This window comes from Medicago truncatula, chromosome 8 (assembly GCF_003473485.1).
Source record: "Medicago truncatula cultivar Jemalong A17 chromosome 8, MtrunA17r5.0-ANR, whole genome shotgun sequence".
In the NCBI taxonomy this organism is placed as follows: domain Eukaryota; kingdom Viridiplantae; phylum Streptophyta; class Magnoliopsida; order Fabales; family Fabaceae; genus Medicago; species Medicago truncatula.
The window spans coordinates 5,230,798-5,246,556 of NC_053049.1; the positions used below are offsets into that span (position 1 = coordinate 5,230,798).

At 35.2% G+C, this 15,759-nt stretch overlaps 1 protein-coding gene across 1 annotated transcript; it reads right to left on the bottom strand.

Annotated features, from left to right (window-relative positions):
* Positions 1-1,651: 1,651 nt before the first annotated feature.
* LOC25500419 (squamous cell carcinoma antigen recognized by T-cells 3) lies at positions 1,652-14,462 on the bottom strand. The gene is made up of 15 exons (XM_013588830.3): positions 14,158-14,462; positions 13,804-13,998; positions 12,652-12,867; positions 11,295-11,567; positions 11,060-11,194; positions 10,831-10,956; positions 9,282-9,326; positions 9,025-9,129; positions 7,187-7,329; positions 6,963-7,086; positions 4,989-5,063; positions 4,128-4,481; positions 3,952-4,044; positions 3,171-3,324; positions 1,652-2,361 (listed from the first exon to the last, which is right to left on the bottom strand). Exons 1-15 carry the CDS (start codon positions 14,350-14,352, stop codon positions 2,102-2,104), a joined length of 2,493 nt encoding a protein of 830 aa, XP_013444284.1. The 5' UTR covers positions 14,353-14,462; the 3' UTR covers positions 1,652-2,101.
* Positions 14,463-15,759: the final 1,297 nt, after the last annotated feature.

A 15,759-nucleotide genomic window follows, 5' to 3' on the forward strand; every position in this document is an offset into this window, starting at 1 on the left:
GATTATTATTGTGTCAAAATAATTAAAATATTTCTAACAGTATATTACTGTATCAAATTGCTATTATCATATATTTGATAATACAACAACAAATACTTGTGGTGCTTTGAACCCTCATCAAAGGATGCGTCCATATTTTTTTTGGTTACATCATAAAAAATATTATGAATAAAGATAACCTACTTCTTAACCTTTATCCATATTGCAAGACTTATAGTATTTCCTTTATGTATTCGGGTATTTCAATTGGCGGGGATTGTCATTGTTTAGGCTTCTGGAACCCTCTCCTTGATCGCATTAATTTGAGGTTGTCTAGTTGGAAAAGCAAGTATATTTCATTTGGTGATCGTCCGATCCTTTTGAAGTTTGTCATGTATTCTCTTTCGATTTACTTTCTTTCCTTCTTCAAAGCCCCCACAGGTATAATCTCTTATATCAAAACTTAAAATATTTTTTTGGGGGGATGTGAGAATTTTAGCAAAATATCTTGGGTGAATTAAGATTCTGTATGTCGGAGTAAGGAGGATGAATGGTTAGGTGTTAGAAGGTTGAGGGAGTTTAACTTGTCATTATTAGATAAATGGTATTGGAGGATGTTAGTTTATAAAGACGGGTTGTGTATAATGTGTTGAAGGCTCATTATGAGAAACAAGGGGGCGGCTTAAGGAGAGCGCTAGGCTAGGTTCAGCTTGGTGGAATGTAACTAATAACTACTGTAATAAAAAATTTGACCCCAAAGTTAAATTCACTTTGTGATAAATACCGCTAACTCAATAATTAAGTTAATTGATCCTATCATGTCTTTCATTTCCTTCTTAAAAAATCACGTCTTTCATTTCTTCCCCTCTCTTGTTTCTTCTTCTACTTCATTTCGTTCTTCATGATTTTGTCAAGATCTACATGAGATATTAAAACATTATGACTCATACCACTAAACTCATCTCTCTCTTATTCTTAAAACCAATCTTTATTTTCTGTCTTTACTTTTATGCAAACAAACCAATCTACTGTTTAGTAGCAAAACAAAATAACTTTATACATCATATTTTACAACGTAATTGAATTATTGAAATTAAAATCAATCCTTGTGGGAACGATATTTTTACTACTTCGATAGAATTTGATACGCTTACCAAACGTCTATCATAATTCATGTTTTATTTTTTATATTTACTACAACAACGTTTATTGACTTTATATCCTTTTTTATTAACATAAACTTTACATCCTATGTGATAACTTACATTAAATTTATAAAGCTATAGGTTATAACTTACGTTAAACTCATAAGTAAGTGAAATGCAAACAAATGTGTACATCAAAACATATATATATATATTTTATGATATATTGTATTTTAGTTTTGTAACTTAATTCGATGGAGCGGGTGCTACAGTAAAATCTAACTTTGGAAGACTAATTTGTGGGACCCAAATATGAAAGACTTGTGTGCGGTGCTCAGTTCCAAAGAGGGTATGTGGAGATTAGTTGGACGAGCCATTTTTGGGTATTAGCAACAACATATGTACTACGTATGAGATCAACTGAAATCAAGAAAACCGTAAGTCTCGCCTATAATAAAGAAAATGCCTTAAATGAATTTATAAAAAGTGATATCCCTTATTTTACAAACCGGTTTTTTTTATAGGAATGAGTTAAATCTGACATAAAGCATAATATTGTTTCAAAGTTTATCTATTCAGGTCATTTATATTCATACACAAGTCCAATAGTGTTAGGCATGATATTGGAAAAAGCTCAAATCCCATAGGAAATAAACCCTAAAAGAACTTATAAAAAGTGGTACCCTTCACCTTACAAGTTAAATTTGTAAAGATGAGTAAGACTCGATATAAGAACCTAATAAAAATAAAAAACGGTAGTCCAGTGCACTAACGCTCTTGGATACCCATGGTCTGGGAAGAGGTCCCACTAAAAACACCAAAATATATTTTTCAAGTCAGATAGAGCCGTATACTATTTTCAACAAATCACTTGTAGAACCAAGTGACTCGTACTCAGAAGTAAATCTTATACCGTCCATTGTTGTGAAAATGAGCTACTTCCTTCGTAGTTGCAAATTAATGCTGCTGGGGAACCCTTATCGTTGAATGAACATCTTTCTGAATTCTTCATTGGATTTTGGCTGTTCATCACCCACTTCTGCTTTTGGTTTATTTTCAGTGCAACCAAGTGCTCTGACATTTCTAGGCACAGCAAAAGTATTCTTCCCTTTAAACTGAATGTTGTCACTTCCTGGCTTTCTAGAAGAGAACTTCCCATCTTTTACATCCTTCTTGGAGGTATCATCAGTTTCTTTTGATACTGAACCTTTTTTATCAGAATGATCAATGTCATGTTCTGTAATCAACATAAACAAAAGTAGCAGTTAATTCTTAAACTAACCAGAAGAGGAGAGGACAAATTCACTTAGTCCAAATTCACTTAGTTCATTTACTCTGATGCGGGACTTCCTCAATCAGCAAAAAAATTAGAGGTGGAGGATACTAAAAGAACAATAATGCATGTGACTTACAAAAATCTCAAAGCTTCTTATTGTTAGATTTTCATCTGTTTGGTTTTTCTTTAACGGATAAGGTTTTTCTTTAACGGATAATTATATATACTTCTATTGTCTAGTTTCACCGTGATCTTAGCTGAGTGTATGGATTTTGGAGGTAGCCCACTTGCCACCACTAAATGGTTAGGGTTTGTTGTAATTCCCAACCTGTGATTTATGCAATTTTAAATTTTATAAGTGGTGTTTGTCATTTCCCAATTTAACTTTAGGGTCTGTTTGAGAGATTGGAGGGGAGGGGAGGGGAGGGGAGGGAGGGACTTTGGGCAGAGGGGATTAGAGGGAAAGATATGGAAATCTTCCATCCCTTTGAAGAGAATGAGTTTGCAGAGAATGATAAATGAATGCTTATAATTAATACATTTTTATAAATAAACATGTGAGCTCAATCTCTCAAGTCTTTCAGAAACAATTTCAGATATTCCCTAAACTCAAGTGATCACAAGTTATCTGACAAATGGAGTTACGTAACAGCTTTCTACATATCTATATAAGGTATTATGCGTACATGAAAGATCACTAGCAAGGAGTATCAAATGTATATTCATGTAAGTGCTTGTATAAAATAAAAATATATTCAAAGTTCACTTACCATGTTCTGACTTTTTTGGATTAGAAGTTTCCTTTCCACCTCGCTTAGGGTTCGATCGAGCAATACTTAGCTTTTTCCCAAGTAAGGTGTTCTTGTTCTTAGCTACCGCTGCAACAAGGTGCTCGTCATCCAAAAAGTCCACATAAGCTAGTCCCTAAATAAATATCAAGTTAGCAATTATATACCATTCACTTCTCGAAATGTAAGGTGGCCCTTACGATTAAAATAAAAAATAAAAAATTAAAGGAGCACAGAAAAGTATATTTTAGTTCTCTCATACTACTTAAATATATTCCAAGATTTAGCCAAGCAAGTGATCAACGTCATATAGTATTTGTCCGAAATTCATGTATCTATATAAGAAAGTCCCGCATCAGAGTAAATGAACTAAGTGAGGACAATAACCACAAATTTGGAAACTCTTGTGAACCAAGCCTTAAGGTTTTCGATTAAGGTGCGTAAAGTGTAGTTCCTCGCCTAGCTCATGGATGAAGGCCTCCTTTTACAGCTGTGTTCCCCAACTTAATAGAATTAATTCTCAACAACATGAATGTAAAAAGGTAAGGAAAAAAACCCTAAAATAGCATGGTTTCAAATTGAAGGCACCAAACCTTCCCGAAGCCCGCCTCATGCACCCGACTAAATAAACTCAGGAAGGGGGGCTTTCTCCAAAATGAAGTCCACTTTAAAATTTTAGTCAACAAGCCAATTTACTTTCAAAACCAATTAAGGCATAAAAAAGAAGTAAAATAAATAAGATAAAGAACTATTAATTTAGTACCCTGGACTTTCCAGTGAACTTGTCATGTAGGATGCGGATGGCTACAATTCCACCGATATCACTGAAGAAATCACGAATATGCCCATCATTTGCCTGCAATAACACAAATCATTAGTCTCTCTCTGTCCCAAACATGCAAACACAGAAGAAAGACAGGCTAAGAGTTCTCTATTTACCGTAGGGTTAAGATTTGATAAAAAAGCAGTGCACTGGTCAGAGTATGCCCGGTGTTTTCCACGGGTAAGCTGTTGCTTTTGGCTGTCATCCGATTTGTTATTTTTCTGATTGGACCCTTCCACTTTTGTCACCTGAGTAGAGTTCTGCACTTGATCTATATTATCCTTGGGTGCTTTTTGTATTTTTTTACCAGCATCTTTCTTTCGCTTTGCTGGCGACTGTTCATCGGCTATATCTGCCCCCGGCTTTCTTTTCTCACCTACATTTTTTCTTGGATTATTTTCACTTTCCTCTACTGACTTGGATTCCTGCTGCAACCTAAATAAACGTAGCTCTTCCAGACGTGGGGTAACCTGTGGAAAGACAGCACAAAAACAAATCAGCATACCAAACCTATTGTTTGTTAAATGTCTTTTTCTCATCAAATTGACATTCAAGTTCATGGAGTAGGGTTTATCATTAACTTCCTCAATAAATAACAAAGGATAACCAAAGTAACCACTATTAAAATACGATAGAGATTTCTGAATGCTTGAGTAACACTCAACAAGAGCATCTATTTATATACATGACAATTACAATTTACAAGAAGAAAACTTATAACTAGCATTAACTTCTAAGGTACAAAGAATCTAAGAATGCAATGAACCCTGTAATATTATAATTTTAATTGTAATTGATAAGAGGAACAATAATTATATGATACTTCCAACAACTAATTACACTAAAGTTCTCTCAATTTTTCCTCTGCATATTTTCTATCATTTTCTCACCTTCTCTTCTCACCACTTCTCACATTTTCCTATTGATTCCAAACTTACATTTTATAAAAGACATAAATTGAAGAGGAATGTATGTACCTTTTGCAAAGCAAGATCAAAATCTTCCAGCTTGCCAAACTCCCTCTCAAAGCGTAACCATGAGTTGCAAATGTCCTGAATGATTCTGTGTTTTAGGAAGGGAAGGTATCATCTAATCCAAACAGTATTAAAAAGCAAGTAAAATCTAACCCGTAAATTTGTGTACATACAAAAAATCGCAATCCTTATATAATTCTCTCGAGGAAAAAAATAAAAATACTATGACTATGATGTCCCTCAAGCAATGACACTGGTGAAAATATCACGGGTTCAAGTCATTACTCATGCGAAAGACACATTGCTTGCAAAGTACAATAGAACAGGCTCAAGACAATATAAAGCGCACGACGCTCCCCTTTTAATCTATCTTTCTATATAACCCTCAAGTAACTTCTTATTCAGCAGTAGTGTGAATCAAAGAATTCATACTTTGACTAGACAAGATCAATGCAAGTAAAAATCATTTCAAAGTTTGCTCTAGGAATATTCAAATTCAAATGCTAAAAATCTATAGTTTTCTTATGCAAATAAGGTTCATCTATGTCTCTACTTCCTTAGCAGTAGAGCACTAGGTATGGTATTGGGTATTGAATTTGATACAGCTACAAGGTGGAATAAGGCACAGACGAGCCATTAGATCTACCATTTTTTGAAGGACTATTGTGTAAGAAAAGTAATTGCCAAGGGGCATGGTAGTCAAGATCGCACACAATCACATGAAATCCTGCAAGTCTGCGATCTTGATGGGTTTGGGCGTGTTTGGGCATGGATGGAATTGCAATCTGGTGGTCACCGCTGTGATATCCGCGCGAGATTGAGAAAACGGTGGTATCGTGCCACTTTGTCAATTCCATTTTTGGGTTTCTTAGAGTTGGATTTGTGAATCGGGAACCCGGCTCCTTAACACGCCTTTTGGGATTAGAAAACCCTTAAACAAGTTTTAAACAGCCAAGGGGCATGGTAGTCAAGATCGCACACAATCACATGAAATCCTGCAAGTCTGCGATCTTGATGGGTTTGGGCGTGTTTGGGCATGGATGGAATTGCAATCTGGTGGTCATGGCTGTGATATCCGCGCGAGATTGAGAAAACGGTGGTATCGTGCCACTTTGTCAATTCCATTTTTGGGTTTCTTAGAGTTGGATTTGTGAATCGGGAACCCGGCTCCTTAACACGCCTTTTGGGATTAGAAAACCCTTAAACAAGTTTTAAACAGCCAAGGGGCATGGTAGTCAAGATCGCACACAATCACATGAAATCCTGCAAGTCTGCGATCTTGATGGGTTTGGGCGTGTTTGGGCATGGATGGAATTGCAATCTGGTGGTCATGGCTGTGATATCCGCGCGAGATTGAGAAAACGGTGGTATCGTGCCACTTTGTCAATTCCATTTTTGGGTTTCTTAGAGTTGGATTTGTGAATCGGGAACCCGGCTCCTTAACACGCCTTTTGGGATTAGAAAACCCTTAAACAAGTTTTAAACAGCCAAGGGGCATGGTAGTCAAGATCGCACACAATCACATGAAATCCTGCAAGTCTGCGATCTTGATGGGTTTGGGCGTGTTTGGGCATGGATGGAATTGCAATCTGGTGGTCACGGCTGTGATATCCGCGCGAGATTGAGAAAACGGTGGTATCGTGCCACTTTGTTAATTCCATTTTTGGGTTTCTTAGAGTTGGATTTGTGAATCGGGAACCCGGCTCCTTAACACGCCTTTTGGGATTAGAAAACCCTTAAACAAGTTTTAAACACGCCTTTTGTGGAAAGTCGGTCAATTTCTTGTGCATATAAGCTCCCCCTGTCATGTTGCATTCTGATTTGTTTTGGATTGCATGTGAACTCTCTCACCAAACTATTGTGTTGCAACCAAGCTCCCCATCGCACCACAAGTTTGTGATCAAACACAATAGCGTTGCATTTGACATTATAGAATAAAGTGGCAATGTTTATAGAAATAAGAGAAGCTTGTTATACCTCTGAACCGGTCCCATAAAACCTTTTACTGTAGCATCTTTTGTATATGGACCTTGCTTCATTTATGTGACCCAATTCAACTTCCATGGCTATATAACCAGTCCATGCGGCCAGCATTGAACCACTGCATAAAGTAAGTCAAAAAGTATGTAGAATTGAATAGGATAAATAACACATAACAAAAGCATTTAATTATGAAAGGATTTAATTGAGCATTATCAGACCAGGTCTTAAGAAAATTCTCCCAAACTCCACGAGCTGCAGTTATATCTTTTCCAAGTTTTGTTTCTAAATGAGCCCAATAAGCATGTATTTGTAACAAACCATCTGTATTCTTCATGTATGGTGACAAGTAATCTGATGCACGCTGGAACAGGCAAATAGTAAGTATATAGTTTTATTGACAAATAATACACAAATTTCAAAAGAAAACATTTTACAACAGCATACAAATTGATTAGTTGGTGAAAACTGAAAACCCTGTCTCTTGCAACAAGCTCAATTTTAGTTTGTCGAAAATATTCATGTCATCAAGCCATTATGTGAATTTGCTTGCTAAATCCAAAATTTTAGTTAATGGTAGTACTAGCATTGTATTCGTCTAGCTAGCCCTAGACTAGTTTAAACATTTCTATCATATGCATCAAGTATGATTCATATACAAGCAAGATATCCTTCGACCTCTGAGAAACTTGTTACATCAGCCAACTAATCATTCAAGTTCACAAAGGATGTAAAAATCTAGCCATGAAGAGTTTTCTCACAAATAAAGTGGCAATTAATCTTTATGTGCTTAGTTTGCTCGAAGAAGACTTTATTGGATGTGATGTGTTAAGTTGCTTGATTATCACAAATAAGACTCGCTGAATTAGCTATGAAGAACTCTAACTCATCAAGAAGTTGTTTCAACCAAATATGTTCACATGTAGTGAGAGTCGTAGCTCAATATTCAGTCTTTATCAAATTTAGCAATACTACGTTTTTTTCCTGTTCCAAAAAGTAACATTCCCCCAAATATCCAACCCATTCTGCATATGAATATACAACAACGTTAGCAAGACCTTTGCTCTCATAAATTAACTCTCTTTCTTGGGAGTTGGGACACCTTTATATATCCCATGATTCAAACCACTACATTCCAATGACAATCGCAAGAATAAATAAAAAATTGACTTACAACACTAATAGAAAAGGATATGTTAGGTCTAATCATAGTAAGATAGATCAGCACCCTACCCAACATTCGATATCTACCTGGATCTAAAAACGACTCCCTTATATCTATGTGGGAATTTGGTTTTTCCCACTCTATTAGGATTATGTAAACTAGGCATAGATTCTCTTAGAGTTCATTAGGAATCTCTAACAGAATTGTGTTGAATGATTGATCAAATGATAACAAGCTCTAATTGTTTATTTATAGACTTCTGCACTGGACCAGCAGTAGCAGGTTGCTACTCTAAGTTGACTGGCTAGTATCGGTCAGTTAGTTACAACTCCTCCAATGATCTTAGATGAGATATCGAGTTTGACAGCCTCGATAAGAAGAACAATTAATGACTTGCTACAAATTTAGCTCGATAGAGATGCTTAAATGTCTCTTGGGAAACTAATCGAAGTGGGAGTACCAAGTACCAACAACTACTACAAAAGACATATCCCAATAAGGCAACACGTGTGTCGGGATAGCTAGCAATGTAAACCAAACAACAACAACATATTTTGTCATGAGGTCCATTTGATTTTGGTCCATTTTAATCGTCTCTGGGAGTTCTTCGTGGCTTCCCTTTACCTCAAACTATTTTGTCATGAATCAAGAAACTTCTTGGATTCTATGAGTTTTCTTACATGGCCAAATTGCCTTAGTTGAATAACCAGAGACAGAGTTAACACATGAAGAACTAAGTGAGAAATAAAAAAAAAGATGGAGTAGAATACCAACAAGACTATTTTCATTTTCAATTCCAACTTATCATTACTAGAATATTTTTTATGCAAAAGACAACACTAATTTTGGTAAAGATGTACATGGTTTACAGGTCTCAAAATACATATAACTAACCTGGAAGGTCTCCTTTATTATTTTATATTCCAATGGATCCTCTTCTTTGGTGAATGTCATTCTTCGCCTTAAGCCATCTACCCGGGTGAGAAACAAATCAAGATACTGAAACAAAAATTTATATTGAAGAGTTTACGAATGCAATATATTCTAGATATTTATGGAATTTTAGGGAAGCAGACAAATTGAATTAGAAAAGGGCAAAATTACAAGTATAAAGAATGAAGCAAACAAACTAAACTAAATATCAGTCATACCTCATCTAACGTAGAAAAGGTGCATTGCAAGGACTTCTCAAAGATCTGAAATCAGTAGCAAAATTGTCTAAACAACGCATTAAAGTATGAAAAATTCGTTCCACAAACAAGTCTAGTAATTAATAATTTATATGCCAAAAGAATTTCCTTCTTATTCAATTCATTAAAAGAGTCAACCAAGAACCTTGATCTGGGACAGGAAATAGAAAGGTAATATTAGAAACAAAATGGAAATTGCGTGCATGTCGATGTTGGAAGGAGGCAACTTTGCCACTCCTTGAGAAAGCCAGAAGAGATAACTTAAACAATTAAACTCAAGCATTAACATAATCTCGGTAAAAGACATAGCTGCATACAATAGGAAAATATGTTTATTGCAGACATATTATCGCACTACATACACGACACATATTTAAGAGGATGGCACGGGGCATTATACATATATGCAGGTTTGTCATTAGCGGCCCCGATGACAGGATGACATGCATCTTCAACATGTCAATGCGATGACACCAACCATGTATACAGATAGCAGCTTTATGACAACCATCCGTACCATTCGCCATGAAGATGAAATGGTTGTTGCATAGAACTTTCTCTCATTACTTCCATCATTCCCAACATCGAGCCATTGGGATTCTTAGTTTTGGACATAAATGTGTCCTCAGTTCTCTGTTTCAAAGTATAAAAGCTAATTAAAAGAAAAACACTCCTTCACAATATTCACTCCTAATTCCTGACTCAATGCACAACGCAGTCTCGTAAAGTACTAAACCGAACAAAGTTAAGGCTCTTCCTTCGTAGAGTCCGTCGACTTAAGTACTCTGTCTGAAAATTTTCATCTATCTTCTTCCTCTAATCATTGTTCTTTCACATTATTTTGACAGAGAACAGACCTATGTGCAAAAGCCACTCTAATTAGTGGACTCTCCCCCTCAAATTTTTTTTTTTTAATATCGTGTGGACCACCGGTCCATACATAAATTTAAACAAATCTATGTGCAAAAGCCACTCTAATTGGTATAAGTAATACAAAACCAGAGATCCCAAACAATACAGTGGAAAGTCCCTCTCTCTAACTGCCAAGGATTGAACAGGCCCTCTCACTTCCAGTTTCCTTCTATGACAAAATACATGTGGTTATTCTGTTATCATCAAAGTTGAAAACTAACCCCCTACTAACACTTCGACTCTACGTAACATAGACTCTCTTGATTGGGGGGTCAGCTATCATACTCCTTTGTATGCATGTACTAGATACTAAATATCAATTGCAGGCTAAAACCTAGCAATCATTATGCCATCTGTCATATCGGTTTAGGGGATCGGCCATATGACTTGTTAATACTGCATGAAAGCTGTGAAGTTGACTTCAGAACAATGCAAGCGTAAGTACATCACAACAGCAAGAACTTGCCAGTTTATAATTAAAACAGAGATGATGCAATTGTCTCATCAATATTCAATAGACTGTTCAAGGTAAGAGGATTATATGCATCAAAAAGAAAGAAAAAAAATCTATGAAGGAGAGTTGTATCTGAAATCTTACTGCAGCCAAGTCTTTCTCTGAAGCATGACCGCGCTCCAAACAAAGCATATACCGAACCCAAAGTTCTCCGACCCAAGGGCAGTTCTTAGTGGCCCTAGAATATACATCAGAAACAATCTTACCAACCTGGAAAGAAAGAAAAGGGGGGAATAAATTCAGATTATAATCTTGGTCTAGAAAATGGATATTGAGAATTGACAACAATGACAGCAAGGAGGGAAATCGAAACCTTCAAAGTTTTGTCCAAATAGTGTGTATAATCAAGCCAGAGATCAGGTGATAAAGGAAAGTCGGTAATAGCCCGCTCGTATAGAACTTGAATTCGGGCTGGTGTTCCTGAAGACTGCTCAAATTTCAAATAGTTCTGCAATAAAATTGTCTCAATTAAAATGAACAATAAATAAACAAATTTGTGAATTCTATCTCCTACAATTAAATAGTTGTATTTAGACTTAGAGACATACCATGTATTGTTGTAGTCTTTCTGAATCAGAAATATCTTGGCTAGAAATCTGTTCTTCAAGATGAACGCGAGCATTATACATCTCCAAGGCCTTCTGGTATGCTGATGCAACGTGAGGATAACGATCAATCAGGTCAATGGATACATCATGAAAATTTCCCTGTTCCACCTCCCAAGTCTTATAGGCAATAAGTGCTGAATTCATGTCAGCAAGGGGGATAGACAACTGGCGATGGAATAAACTTCGAATGTGTTGAACTTGCTTTTCTTTTGCCTGCAACACAAGAACACAACTTACTTCTTCACCTGAAACAATCTATATTCTATAATGCTGCAAAATACTACAACAGTTAGCATGTAACTAAACGGTTGTCTTGGGTTGCTGAGTTTTCTTTGTTCTTAATCTCTCTTGAACAAACCAAAATTTAACAATATTCACAATAAAATTTTCTTACACTTAACTTTGGCCGCATTTGTGCATTCAAGGCACTAACCAAAATTAAACAATGCATTCAATTGAATTTTTACATTTAGCTTGGGATGCTTTGGAGCATTCAAGGCACTGCCTCAGCAATAATATTTTTTTAGAGCTGCAACTACCTTGCTTTGTCTTTAATTATATCTGACAAGTAATACCATTAGTTTATAATTGATAAAAAATTCTTCGACTTTGTCTAAGACAGTAATGCGTAGTGTATATAAAACATTTGCCTAATTAATCAACATTAACACTTTCTTCAGCAGATAATTATGTAATATTTTTTTAGAGCTGCAACTACCTTGCTTTGTCTTTAATTATATCCGACAAGTAATACCATTAGTTTATAATTGATCAAAAATTCTTCGACTTTGTCTAAGACAGTAATGCGTAGTGTATATAAAACATTTACCAAGTAATCAACATTAACCCTTTCTTCAGCAGATAATTATGTAACCAAAGCAATGCCTGGAACAGAAAATAAAACCATTGTATTGACATGTATAATTTACCTATAGCCCAACTACTATCGGCAAGTTTTTCAGCATTGTCATAAACTCAGTTGTCAGTTCCGGATAGCGGCCTACCCCAAAAGTAGGATAACATGACAGTGTGTAGCAGGTGGGCTGCTATTTAATCATTTTTTGGACAAATTACATGAATAATACTGTAAACATATAGTTGATGTAAAATTAAACAAATAACTCACCATTAACAAAAAAAAATCATAATAAGCAAGAAAAAGTTACAAGTCTTCAGCAAACATACATTTAAAACCAACATCATTCCAAAATGACTGCATAAGTACAACATATCATATTTGTAACAAACAGCATCAAGATAGATGTATAGTAAAGTGAAGAGAAATATTCTTTGTAACCTGTGTATCAGATTCATCAATAGTCAGAAGTATAGCCTGTTCATATTGCCTATATGCTTCCCATATCTTACTGCCTTGGGCAACATGCAAACCAGCAGCCGTAAGGGCCCTTTCAAAGAGATCCCTTCCCTTGGAAATAGCAGTGGGTGAAGATTGTTTTAGCATTGGATCAAAGTCTTGAACAGATTGGAGGTAGTCACACCATAGAGAGACAGACTGAAATGAAGGATAATGCAACAGTTGAGTAAAAGAGCTACCGTTTCAAAGTGAAAAATAGAGAATGTAGCAAAAAAAAGTAAAAAATAGAGTGTGAAGGCAGAACAGTGTTAACAATATAGAGAATCAGAGAATAATAAAGGAGGCCAGCATTTTTTAGAAAAGCAAAGCTTCGGAACACAAACATTACTCTAAGAATATATAGTGAAATATAAATACACTAAACTAAACCCACTTGGGTTGGCCTAGTGGTATTGGCTTGGAACCTGGGAATGTGCTCCTCCTCGAGGTCTCAGCAATTATCTAACACCTCCCCTCAAACTCACGATGCATCCAAAGTTTGTCAAACAAAAAATGAAAAACATCTATACCATTATATAAAGGCAATAGTACCGATTAACTACTTTCTGGTCGAACCTTTTTCTGGACAAAATAACTCTTATAAACTCAATTTTATTTAGTTTAAATTTAAATATAAATCTACCCCAAAGTTCTAGGAAATCTGAAAACTAGCTGCTATCTTTTAGCATGAGGTTTTTTTGCTACAAATTTGCACCCTAATAATCTAATCTTATTTTCTTATTTAAATTTGAAAACACATAAATTGAATTAAAAAATAAAGTAAATATTTTATAACAAAATATATGTACAACGAAATACAAAAAAAAAAAAATGCATCAAGGGAAATAAAAAAGAGGACGAACAGGCACTCATCTTTCCGCTACTACTCAAAACAACTAATATTCTAAATCAAACAGGGTACTGCAAAAAATGTTGTCGAGTCTAATCCTATTATTTTTTAGCAAATTAAACGCACTCTTAGCTCAATTATAACAAAAGGCTCAATAACCTGGTAATCTAATGTGCATCAACAGGAAATATAATCAACAATGTAAACTCAAAAAACTAATATTCTAACAAACAGAACATACTTACCAGATAATCAAACACCGCGCATTCATAAAGCTTAACAACGGTAGAGAAAGTGTCATTATTGGCGGTGGTGAGAGAAAGCTCATCTTTAATCCACTGCTGCCACAAGGAAGGGGTCAATGGAAAGATTTCAGCCATAACTTCCCTTGCTTTTCTCAGTTTATCAACATCACCGGTTTTCCGAAGTAGCGTTATATACTGAAAATGAAAGGAGGATGAATCAAGCAGCGAATTAGTGTAACAATAACTTGATTGAATGGTAAAGAAATGTGTTCACAAAACCTAACTCAACTGTCAAATATGTCGAAATTGTTAAGCTCAGAAGCATTAAAAGAAAAGTAAAGAAATAAGAATTACTTGCAAATGAGCATCGTAGTTGGCGGGATTAGCGGCAAGCTCGGTCTGGAGAGATTGAAGTTGGATGTTCTGCTGAGCTTCATCGTCGGAATCGGAATCGGAATCGTTGGAGGAATCAGACATGGCTGTTGCTTCGTCTTTCTCTGGCTCTCGTTCAGCTTCTGAAGTTAGGGTTAGTGTTTGCTCCACCTCCATTGCAGATTACTGTACTTCTAGCTTTCAGCGCCGTCGCGTATGGGTCGGTCCGGTTTTCAGCGGCGATGGGAGAGATACTAGCGAGATTGAGTGAGAATTGTTTCTTATGTCAAAATAAAAAATAATGTATAAATAAATAAATAATTAAATATATTTTTAATAATCATTTTCTCCGTTAGATGTTGTCGTAAGAAGAGTAGATCGGTAACCAAAAAAAGAAGAGCAAATCAAACGGAGGAGAGTAAGTCAGAAGAGGTAGAGAAAGACCTAGAAAAACTATCATAGAAATCATTATAATGGATTTGGAGGTCAATGAGTTGAATCCAAATTTAGTTTATGAAAATTTAGTTTATGATAAAACATTATGACATCGTTTGATCTATGTAGCCGACTGCATTTAGTGGGATAAACTTTGATTGTTGTTGTTGTTGTTGTGTAACGGGTAGCCCAATCGTTATGTAACGTAATTTTTTTTTTTTTTTTTTTGACAATAGTTATGTAACGTAATGTTGAAAGTAACTCTTTTTTATAGAGATCGATATAAGAGTAAGTAAATACATATAAGAATTGATACGACAATAAATGAATATATTAAAAGACTTATATGATAGTATTATTAGAGTATTTAATTTCAATGACTATTTTGTTTAATGAATGCAATCTTAGGACTGCTTTGAAATTTTGACATGAATTATTGTTTACTCGTTATACATTTATGAACGAAAATAATTATTTGCCTATTTTTTAAATGACAAGTGTTAGCTAAAATCAAACCAATCAAGTATTTTCAAATCTTCATCACTTGAGTCTATGGGTGACCGAATGTATTTAATTTAGGTCCAATAAAAACCAACACATTCAAACCCAAAGTAGTTTGGTTCATATAACGAATTTATCATTTCAACTCGGAAATCCACATCGTTCAAAAAAATAGTTAAGGGAATGTATTGGATTATGATTTAAAAAATTTATTTCAGCAAAAAAAATCTTTTAAGATTTTAAAAGACTTTGTGAGATTATATTGATTTTGTGGGATTTTAAAAGAATTTTTACATTTATAACTATGTAGAGTGTCATAGTCTTTTTCATATAAACTAGTGGGTTAATTCGATCAAAAGACGTTATGTGGATGCTGTCAAAGTACGAAGACTAATCATAGTCAAGACATGAATACCATACAACTAAGAGGTTATTTCTCAATTAAGAGGTGAAAATGGCAAAGGACTTCGACACACACACTCTGTGCAGGATCATCCCAACTCTTTTTGGAAGAGAAATCAAGGTTTTAAGCCTTCGTAGAGTACTCCTCAGATGCAGCTTACGAAGTAGAGCCTTGAAGAAACTCTTGCCCAGTTTATTAAGATATCACAAGACAACTTCAAAGCTTTGACCAAGAGTCGAGAGAGC